We start from the raw sequence: 11,347 nt of genomic DNA on the forward strand, positions 1-11,347 counted from the left end.
AGACGTGGCAGGGTTAAAAATCCAACCATTGTACCGTACGGATTTTTTTTTTAAAAGTGTACATGTGTCTGAATTTTAAATAGGTAGTTATCCTATTTGTTAGCACGTCCTTAAATATAGGAACTAATTTTCTCTCAATTTTGTCTATTATATATATATAGATATAGATATAGATAGATATAGAGAAACATAGGGAAAAAACAAAACACGCCATTTATGCAGACCTTATTCACAGGAAGCACGAAAATCAGTCCTTGCTGTCAAACACGTCGACGAAGAGAAGCATGTGGACAGACAGCTGACATCAGATAAGAAGAGAAGATAAGATGAGAGACAGATAGAGAGGATAGATACAGAGAGTAATTAATCAAAGGGCATTTTTTATATTATATTATATTTTTAAAAAATCAGAGGAAGGAAGGAACGAGGTTCTACTGTGGCAAATTTGACGAAGGGTCTGCCAGGTGGCAATTCTTTTAAGGGGCACGTGTCACCTGAACGGGTATTGAAATAGAACAAAATTGAAGAAGTTTTTATTGTCTGCCGAATCGAGTAAATTTTTAAAAAAAAGAAAAAAGAAAAAAAGAATCGATGGTTGAGTTAATGAAGAAGGCGGTATTAGAAGAAGTTGAAAAATCCTCCATAGAATTTAACAAGCGATCCAAGCACAAGCACATGCACATGCATCAATCTCTGCAACAAAAGGAAATGTACAATCCCTTGGATCATGAGCTAAGACCACTTGGTTTGCATCTCCGAAAGAGCCCCTCCCTTTTGGATTTAATCCAAATCAGGCTGCTTTCTCATCAAAACACCCACAACAACAACAACAATAATAATAATGATAAGCTTAAGGCTTCGAACTTTTTGGCTTCACTTCTTAGAATCGGGACATGGGAGGTATATAAATTTATATTCATGTTGCCTGGATGATGCTTGTTGTTGACTTTCTATTCTATTTTGTAGTATAAGTCGAAGTACGAAGGAGAGTTGGTGGCAAAATGTTACTTTGCAAAGCATAAGCTGGTGTGGGAAGTCCTTGATGGCAGTCTTAAGAATAAGATTGAAATACTGTGGTCGGATATTGTGGCTATCAAAGCAATCTATCCAGATGATGGACCGGGAACTTTGGATGTTGTGGTAAATTAAAAAAATTCAATTTTTTTTTTAGGTTATGATTGTAGCTAGATTCATGTTCTTGTTTGTTTGTTTGACTCAGCTTTCTAGAAGGCCCCTTTTCTTTAGGGAGGCAAATCCACAACCTAGGAAGCACACCTTATGGCAGGCATCCTCGGATTTTACAGGTGGTCAAGCAAGCGTTTATAGGTACTTCGTTTTTATTAAACTTACAACATTTTATTATTGTTTGACCCAAACTTATGATTGCGTGTTTATATTTTACATTACATTTGGAGCAGATCATATATCTTTCTTCCTTCATCATCATCTTCTTTGATGTATGATTCACTGGGAATTACAATTACTTCCTAAATGATATGGTGTGTTTTTAATTAGACCAGCTGTAGAGATTGTAGGGTTAATTAGCATTTTAGGTTTCATGTCATTACTGGGAATTTAGACAGGATGAGATTTTAAAAAAAAAATAAAAATGGTGCCAAATGTAAGAGACTAGGATTAAACTTATTAAATATCAGGGGCCAATATCAAAATTGATCCAAACACAGAGTTGTAACTTGCATTTTAGACTGCAACTAATCAAGAGCATGAATCACTTCTGTGTTGTATCATCAAGATTCTAAATGTGTGATGCAGCTGCGGTTTTTGATATTATCACAGGCGACATTTTCTACAGTGCCCACAAGGGATGTTAGGCAAGCACTTCGAAAAGCTTATTCAATGCAACCCTCGTCTCAGCTTTTTAAGTCAACAACCAGAAATTGTATTAGAATGTCCGTATTTTGAATCCAATGTTGCTGGGTTTGAGGAGCTAAATGAATATGGCTCTGATATGAAAAGTGAAGAGACTTCATTGGGGGCTGTGGCATCACCATCTGGAGCTCAAACCTCATTCTCAACAAATGAGCAAGACTTCATTGCTAGAGCCCCAGAAAATTATATTGAGGAAACTCCTTCACCTAGTTCAGGTAAAATTTTGTTCCTGGAAATGAAAGCAATAGTTGATATGGTTATAGCTAAATAACTCATACTCGTCTCTCTTTAAACTAGAATATGATATGATGATAAATGCATATCCTTCATTTAATATTTTTATGTTTCATTTCAATAGAAATATAAGATTTGGATTTAGTTTCTAGACCAAATGACTGAATTGAATAAGGTATTTTGAGAGAGAGAGAGAGAGAAAGAGAGAAACATTTTCTGTTAATGAATTTCAGTTTTATCAATTTGTGGATTTGAAACAAGTATATAAGATTTTATTTCAAATTCATAACATTACAAGTGTTTTTTTTTTTGGTTGTTGTTGATGGGATTACAAGTGTTTTTGTGGGAGAAAAATCCTCAAAAAAAGTTTAATTCATCTTGTGCTGTTAAAATTCTTATCAAGTAATTTGTACCAATAATTATCCTTGAAATTCATTGACTATAAATCCTCAAATTCAAATGCAACCTTATAAAATTGTCAAGATATAATTGTTCCTGTGCTAATAGCTGTACAGCTTCTCAACTTCAGTGACAAGGATAATTCTCTTATTCTGTGATTATGTTAAAGTCTGAATTTATGTGGACTCTATTTGTTTCTTCTTTTTGTTTTATATTATAAAAAGGAAAAGAAAATAACACATAATAATATGTGGACAAATTATTTTAATTGAATACACAACTCACAACGAAAGAGAGTCAATAAAATCAACATAAGGCATCAAAGGGATGTTGCCTAGAGCAAGCATCCAATCAAACAACGATTTGCTCTTTGATAACATGAGCAGGTCACTCAACACCATTAAGGACCCCCCATTTCTTTGTACAATCTTTGCGAGCTCTCCAACATATCATACACGGATTTTGGCATCACCCAAGCTAATCTTGGAGAGTGAAAACAAAGGACAATAAATATGTTGCCATGGGACAATGAAGAAGCAGGTGATCAACAGTCACACCGCTACCTCTACACACACAACACTAATCAACTATCAAAATATGTCTTTTAAAGGTTATTAATTGCTAGGATTTTCCTAAGGGCTCAATCCACTCTAAGAATGCCACCTTTCATGGGACCTTGGCCTTCCAAACCTTGGCCTTCCAAATTTTTTTCGATGAGAAGGATGAGAAGGGAAAGGCTTGTAGAGTAAATTGATAATGGTTTAACAAATTTACATTGTATAATTTCAGCAAAGCTCAACAGATTTCTTAGACATTGGATTTATGGGTTGATAGCAATGACAGACATGATAGAACTGCATCTAGCCATTGGTGTGTTCCAAGGGATGACAAATCTGAAGGAAACCTTATTAGAAAGAGGATATGAAAACAGGCTATCTGATAGTATTATTACTGCCAGGCACTTAGGTGAATCTATTGAAAGCTACAAATTTTTTTTTTTTTTCCTCTTTTAACTTTTCATTATTGACTTTTTTATTGGTAGGTTACACATGTACCTCAAATGTGCTGAACTCATAACTTCTCAAAAAAAATTAAATAAATAAAATTCACCCTCTACCCATTCTTGTGTGAGGGAGTGCCATTGGAGCTAGAGTTCATTGACGCAATCTTAGAGACCAATTAAGGATATGCCATTTTTCTATCATCTCATGTAATGTGCCAAAAATATTTTCTCACCATTCATTAATTCTAAAAGACATGACATGATTATGCTGGTAAGTAAGTGTGCCTTAGTGCTGTTCTAGGTGGAAGGTAGCAAGGATGCCTGCGGTGAAAAAAGTTCTAACTCTTTATAGTACTATTTTTATGTTTTAGTTTCAAAGAACATTCTTAATTAAGTTTATAGTACTGTTGTTAAGTTTTGGGTTCAAAGATAATTCAGGAATGTAATATCGTGTTTCTTTCAAGATATGAAAAGCCAGGTCTACATGATGCTTTCTGTTGTGTAGGAAATGCAGAAAACCATATGCTGGAAAAGAAAATAAAGAATGCAAGATACTTATCAAAAAATTAAAATTAAAAAATAAAGCAAGCAAAATTTGTGCAAGTTTGTAGCTAGATGAGGTAAGAAATTCTTTGGTGTTGTTTAGTTTGTATGACTAGAAAACATTCCATGATGGTATGACTGACAGAGAGAAGATCTTTTCAGCTGAAAGTGTTGATGGGATGAGTTTGGAACTCTCTTTTAAGCTGGTCCGTGGGCCCAGTGGTAAGTGGGAGATCTGCTGGTCCAATGTCAATGAGGTGGTTCCTTCTATGGGCCTAGCTTCTAACTTCAAGCCCACCATTTCTTTTAAGCCCAACTGCCTCCCCCTGGTTAACCATATTCCAAACCCATTACCATCTCAAGCCTCTAACCCAAAGCCCATTCCTAACCCAAACCCCCTTCAATCCTGTCCTACTCGTGGGCCTAACTCCAAACCCAAAACACATCCTTCCCAGCCTAACTCCTACCGCTACCTCTATACACTCTAAGCCCAAACTGAAAACTACCTTTAAATGGAAACCCAAACCTTCCCAACCCCCCGTGTTTAAGTCTCCGACCCACCCACTGGCTGTCTCCTCCTCGCAAGCCCCACACTCCCACCTTATTTCGTCGGTGACAGCAGAAACAGGTAGCGCTAAGCCTGTCGGCATGCCTATCTCTTCTCGGAGCCTGTCGCGCTTGGAACTTACGTGCACCGAGAAGTCTCTCTCAGTGCCCGATATCTTCGAAGCCTTCGTGACTGAGTCCCACTGCTCCGATGCCTCGGTGGAGGTGTCCCTGTGCTCCGATAATGAAGTAAATGGGTCCCTGTGCTCCGATAATGTTTTGGATGAGTCCCTGTGCTCGGATACTGAAGTGGCCTTGCATCGTGACATCCAACGGATCATCCATGAGCACACAGACAAAGCCATCAGGAAATGGGGTAATTCTGAGCAGTGGGTTCTTGAATTACGAGACGGGAAGAGAGTGGCTGTCCCGATTCTTATTTCTTTGCCACCGGATGCTGCGGTTGTTGGAACGAATGAGTCGAACCAGTTGGTGTTGGTTCCAGAGGAGTCATCGGAACCTAGGGAGATTAATTCTGATCTGGATAAAGGGGTTGAGGTTAGTGTGGAGGATTGGGTATCAAATATTGGTTCAGAGGATGTTTCCTAGTTCTCTGATTTTTCGGCTCCTCTCAATGTTGAACCCCTGGCAGTCTCCTTACCTACGGGTGTTAGGGATATTCCTGAAGGGTCAACAACTTTGGTGGATAATTTGCTGGGAAAGGACAAGTACTCAGTGTGGTTTCAGGACAAATTCAGTGGCTTTGATGATTTTCTTGGGACATCCCTTAAAGGTTTGGAAGAGCCAGCTACCAAATTCCTGTTGGCTGTAGAAGCTGAGCTACAACAAAGGGATTTTAAGGTTCATTCTGATAAAGCATTGAAGAGCTCAGGGAGGAAAGGGATTAGGGAATTGAGGGGTTTGTTTAGCTCTGTCAATTATGGTCCAGCCTCTTATAGGCGCAGTGATAATGGTAAGGACAGGGCTCTTTTTATTTCTCAATGAATCTGAAGATTATATCTTGGAATGTCGTGAGGTACGAATGGCAAGGAAAAACGACTCAAGGTTCGTAATCTTTTACGCTCTTGGAAGGCTGATATAGTTTGTTTGCAAGAGACAAAACTGGAATGGATTACAAGAGGCCTTGTTAGAAGTATCTGGAGTTGTCCTTTCATAGATTGGCTTTACTTGCCCCGAGGGAGCTAGGTGGTATTCGCTCTTGTGTGATAGAAGGTTGGTTGAAAAATTTGAATAAGTCTTGGGGTGATTCTAAATATCTTGAAGGTTTAAAAACTTTAGTGACCACTTTGAGTGGGCCTTCACAGTACCTATGGCCCTAATTTTTATAGAGAGAGTCAATATTTGTGGGAGGAATTGGCGGTGCTTGATTAGTTGGTGGAATTTACCTTGGTGTTTGGGAGGGGATTTCAATGTCACCCGCTTTCCTTCGGAGAGGTTAGGGGCGGGAAGATTCACCCGCTGCATGAATGATTTTTCAGATTTTATTTCTCTTCATGGGCTAATGGATAACCCTTTGGAGGGAGGCCTTTTCACATGGTCTAACTCTACCTCGGCCTCTAGAATTGATCGGTTCCTCTTTTCTCCGGCTTGGGCAGATCACTTCTCTCATTTCTCTCAAAAAAGGCTTCCTAGAGTGTTATCCGATCATTTTCCTATTCTATTGGAGACTGGGAATCTTCGTAGAGGGCGAACCCCCTTTCGTTTTGAGAATATGTGGTTGAAGGCGGAAGGGTTTCTCGATAAGGTGCAGTCTTGGTGGGATAATTACCATTTTCAAGGGACCCCTAGTTTCATTCTTGCCAAGAAATTGACTGCCCTAAAATCTGACCTTAAGCAGTGGAATGAATCAGATTTTGGCAATATCTCAGTTAAGAAACAGTTGTTATGGAGCAAGTTGAATGCTCTTGATGCCAAAGCGGACACTCAACCTCTTTCAGATCAAGAAATGTTGGAAAAAGCTTCCCTTCGTGTCGATCTTGAGAAGGCAGCCTTGTTAGAGGAGATTAGCTAGAGGCAAAAGTCCAAAGTGTTGTTTTTAAAGGAGGGAGATTCCAATACGAGGTTTTTTCATAGGATGGCGAATTCTAATAGAAGAAGTAATTGTATTGAAAACCTTAACATCGATGGGGTTTTGTCTTCCAACCAGGATAGAATTGCTGACCATATTGAACAATTCTATTTGAACCTTTACTCGGAGCGACAAGAGCAGCACCCTTTCTCAGATGTTTTGGATTTTCCTAGGATTTCTAGGGATAATGTGGATTGGTTAGAGAGACCTTTCGAGGATTTTGAGATTTTTGATGTCATCATGGAGTTTAATGGGGATAAATCTCCTGGGCCTGACGGTTTTTCGATGGCTTTCTTTCAATCTTGCTGGGGGATTCTCAAATCAGACATCATGGCAGTGTTCCACCACTTCGATGATACTAGCCAATTTGAAAAAAGCTGCAGCAGTGGAAGTAAAGGACTTCCGACCTATTAGCCTTGTTGGGGGGATTTATAAAATTCTTGCCAAAGCTTTGGCTAATCGTCTTCGCATGGTTTTAGGAGAGATCATCTCAGCTCCTCAGAATGCCTTTGTTCTAAATAGGCAGATCCTTGATTCTGTTCTTATTGCCAATGAATGTCTTGATAGTAAATTAAAGTCTGGTCAGCCAGGGTTGTTATGTAAACTGGACATAGAAAAAGCCTTCGATCATGTGAATTGGAGATTCCTTAATTACTTTCTTGAGCGTTGCGGTTTCTCAGATAAGTGGAGACGTTGGATTTCCTTCTGTGTATCAACGGTTCGTTTCTCTATCCTTATTAATGGTACTCCTCATGGGTTTTTTGGAAGCTCAAGGGGGTTGCGGCAAGGTGATCCTTTGTCCCCCTTGTTATTTGTTTTGGTTATGGAAGCCTTTAGTAGAATGTTGGATAAGGCTGCCCTAGAAGGCCGTTTATCTGGCTTTAGAGTTGGTGTTTCCGATGGTAGACCTTTGATGGTTTCCCATCTCCTTTTCGCTGATGATACTCTTATTTTTTGTGATGCTAACATTGATCAGCTGCTGACTCTCCGTATGGTGCTCATTTGGTTTGAAGCTGTGTCGGGTCTGAAGGTTAATTTGGGTAAGTCCGTGGTGGCGTTGGGGTCAGTGCAAGATATGGATCTTTTAGTGGCTGTCTTAGGTTGCAATCATGGGTCCCTCCCTATGAAATACTTGGGTCTTCCTTTGGGGGCAAAATTTAAGGACAAGTCAATTTGGATTCCTATTCTTGAAAGGATGGAAAGAAAATTAGCAAGTTGGAAAAAATTATATTTATCCAAGGGAGGTAGAGTCACTTTAATTAAAAGCACTCTCTCCAATCTTCCTACTTATTTCCTTTCCTTATTCCCTATTCCTGCTTCTGTGGCCAACCGAATTGCTAGACTTCAACGTGACTTTCTTTGGGGTGGTCTAGGAGATGAGCCCAAATTTCATCTGGTTGATTGGTCTTCGGTGTGTTCTCCTCTCTCTTCAGGTGGGTTGGGGATCAGGAATCTGAGAACCTTCAATATTGCCTTATTAGGGAAGTGGTTATGGAGATTTGGGCAAGAAAGGGATGCTCTTTGGCGTCAAGTGATTGAGGTGAAGTATGGTTGTGATTGGGGTGGCTGGTGTTCTACCTCTTTCTCTGGTCCTTATGGTGTCAGTTTGTGGAAAAACATTAGACGGGGGTGGCATTCCTTATCTCGTTTTATTATGTTTGATATTGGAGATGGATCAAAGGTGCTGTTCTGGCTAGATCATTGGTGTGGTTCTTCTTCTCTTGTCGTTCGCTATCCGGAATTATTTAGGATTTGTCGTAGAAAAGAGGCTATTGTGGCAGATCTTTTGAGGTACACCAATGGAGTCCTCCATTGGGAGTTTCAGTTTTGTAGGGATATGCATAATTGTGAATTGGAAGCTTTCAGGAGCTTCATCAATTCCATTTATAGCACTCCCGTAAGAGGGATTGGGGAGGACAAGTCCTGTTGGCTGCCCTGTAAGAGTAAGGGGTTCACGGTTAGTTCTTACTACCATCTTCTTGTTGGACATAAGGAGCAAATTTTCCCTTGGAAAAGCATTTGGAAGCAGAAGATCCCCTCTAGAGTAGCTTTCCTTGTTTGGACCGCAGCTTTGGGGAAATGTCTGACTGTAAACAATTTAAGAAAAAGAAAGATTTGCATCCTGGATTGGTGTTATATATGCAAGTGCAATTGTGAAAGTGTTGACCATCTCTTTCTTCACTGCCCGGTTGCCATGGAATTGTGGGACATGGTCTTCGGTTTATTTGGAGTTTACTGGGTTATGCCAAGGTCTGTTGTGGGGCTTTTGGCTTGCTGGCAAGGTCGTTTTGGTCGCCATCGTAATGGAGATATTTGGAAGGCCGTTCCTCATTGCTTGTTGTGGTGTATTTGGAAGGAGAGAAATAGTAGATGTTTTGAAGACATCGAGAGTTCCATGCCTGTTCTTAAGTCTCTTTTTTTTCGAACCTTACTAGATTGGTTCTCCGTGTGGAGAAGCCTTCCTTTTCTTTCTATTTTGGATTTTCTTGATTTTTGTAATGTTCGTCTTTGATTTGTTCTCCCTTGTATACTTCCTGTGTACTTGGGTGACTCTCTTTTTTCAATAAATTTCTTTATTACTTATCAAAAAAAAAAGATTGATAGAAGTTATTGTGATGTTCCCTCTCACTCTAGTGGTGGGACATAGGCTTAGATGATTGGTAGCAGATGGTCTGTGAATGTTTGTGATTATTGGTGCAAGTCTGCCAGAGAAATAGAATGATGATGCGTTCAAGAAAGATAGAATTTTCTAGAGGGGGAGAGGCTCAACTTCTATCTATTCTCAAAGGAAATCTCAAACTCATTTATTAAAATCTCGATTTTAGAAGGCTTATGCTTAGTTAGCAATTTATAGCTTAGGGAATTAGTTATGATGACCTTATGAGGATGATCATCCATAATTGATTTCTTAGATTTTAACTTCCATATTTATCACATGCTAAAATACAATACAATGTGAAACTAATTACAAGTTTACACATATCAAACACATTCTTCAATTTGAACACATGCCTATCTAACTACCAAAATTTAAGCACATGCTAAATTAATTCATTACATGTATCTGGGATTTACTTGACAGGAGTGAGTCCAAAAGGTCCTACCTTGAAGAGATTCCATGTCTATATATATATCATGTTGGCAAATTGCCTTGTTCCTTATTTATTCATCTATACTTGGCCAGTTGATTCCATGCATCCCTTGAATTTAGCCCCCACATGTGCCAACTCATCTTGTCACATGCCATGGCATCTTGTCGTGTCACATCATTAAGGCATGCATTTTTTATTTTTCCATGTAGTGTTATTGTGTGCTAATACTTTATTCCATAATAACGTATAACACTTTTGTTTGCCATGTTATGTTATTATTGATCAAGTTCCTGAGGGTTACTTGATAAAATTGAACCATATTGAGAGTACCTTGTTATAGACGCTACCTTGTTATTGTTCTAACTCTTCTAACTAGTGTCTTATTTTAATATATAGTGATGGGTGCTAATAACATTGAGAAATGAGGAGTATTGCAGACAAAGATTCAAAGTTTCTCAGCAATTTAGAACAAATTAAAGTGCCTGTGCTTCATCCATGGATGTCTATGAGTGATCTAGCGAGCCACATCGGACTTTGCATTTCAGAACAAATGGCAAATGATAGACCCATCTTTTCTAGCAACAAACGTGGAAGGGACATTCTGGAGGAGGTTACCCAGATCTTGTTAAGCGACACTCAATCAACATTAGCTTTTGACCAGCAGTCACTCGTGTGTAGGGTCAATTCTCTTTGCTGCCTTCTGCAGAAGGATCCTTCAACTTCACAAAACTTGGAGGCCAAACGTGATGACAATATTGATATAAACAGTGATCAGAATATAGGTGAAGCTTTTGCTGCATCAACACATGAAAGTAATCCTGCAGAGGGTGATGGTGAGTCCAATGATGGTTCTGGCTGTAAGCAAGCACCAACAATGTCGAGGAAGGACTCATTTGCGGAGCTGCTTCTTAATCTTCCAAGGATAGCCTCTCTCCCTTAGTTTTGCTTTAGCTTGCCAGAAGATTCTCATAATCATTCTAGATAGTGTTCCTCAACTAATCTTATTTTAAGAAGCGCGTTATTTCCTCTGTAATCTAGGTTGTGTTTGCTGAAACTTGTAAAGCTTAGGTAAAAAAATTAACTTCAGACAGAATCCTGACGTGCTCATATGGTGAGGATGATGTCTATACATTTTCTGTATTACCTCGTGTATATAAGTTGGTGAATTCTGTTGTATCTGTATTTTTATAGTGCATCTGACATAGCCATGTAATATTTGGCTAGCCAAACCCATTTTTTTGGCCTCCAACAAACTTGCTGGCAACTTAACAAATCCTTTGAAAGCTATAGTAATGAACATTGTATCTTTGCTAAATAATTACTGACCCAATTTTTATTTGCTCCCCATTGTTCTCTCTCTCACTTCTGGGACAGCCACTGCTACTTCCTTGAAGCCTAGGTTGCTGCCGTAGAAGCCACTGATGCCAATAACAGATCAAAGGAGTATTCCAATGCCAATAATAGAAGTTTGGGGATGATGTTGCCACTGGGGGTATAGGTTTTGATTGAGTTGATTAAGAAATAGCTCTAGAGTGAGAACTAGGTGACGAA

At 39.1% G+C, this 11,347-nt stretch overlaps 1 protein-coding gene across 3 annotated transcripts; it reads left to right on the forward strand.

The window, feature by feature from the left end:
* The first annotated feature begins 527 nt into the window (after positions 1-527).
* Positions 528-11,049, forward strand: LOC142636416 (uncharacterized). Of its 3 annotated transcripts, none has more exons than XR_012844304.1 (6): positions 528-900; positions 967-1,140; positions 1,220-1,326; positions 1,798-2,105; positions 4,032-4,146; positions 10,193-11,049. XR_012844304.1 is itself a non-coding variant. In XM_075810633.1 (6 exons), exons 1-6 carry the CDS (start codon positions 592-594, stop codon positions 10,219-10,221), a joined length of 1,104 nt encoding a protein of 367 aa, XP_075666748.1. In that variant the 5' UTR covers positions 528-591; the 3' UTR covers positions 10,222-11,049. The 3 variants fall into 3 exon arrangements, 2 of the variants coding, with proteins under 2 accessions (XP_075666748.1, XP_075666749.1); XM_075810633.1 differs by lacking the exon at positions 4,032-4,146 and adding an exon at positions 3,313-3,489; XM_075810634.1 differs by lacking the exon at positions 4,032-4,146 and having other exon boundaries at positions 529-900.
* The last annotated feature ends 298 nt before the right edge of the window (positions 11,050-11,347 follow it).

The sequence above is a fragment of the Castanea sativa genome, chromosome 5 (genome assembly GCF_040712315.1).
Source record: "Castanea sativa cultivar Marrone di Chiusa Pesio chromosome 5, ASM4071231v1".
Classification (NCBI taxonomy): domain Eukaryota; kingdom Viridiplantae; phylum Streptophyta; class Magnoliopsida; order Fagales; family Fagaceae; genus Castanea; species Castanea sativa.

Excerpts from the sequence above, each read along its gene's own strand:
- LOC142636416 (XM_075810633.1), top strand. The coding sequence starts at position 592 with ATGGTTGAGTTAATGAAGAAGGCGGTATTAGAAGAAGTTGAAAAATCC. Across the intron at positions 901-966 it reads TTAGAATCGGGACATGGGAG|TATAAGTCGAAGTACGAAGG; the intron begins GTATATAAATTT and ends TCTATTTTGTAG. Across the intron at positions 1,141-1,219 it reads CGGGAACTTTGGATGTTGTG|CTTTCTAGAAGGCCCCTTTT; the intron begins GTAAATTAAAAA and ends TGTTTGACTCAG.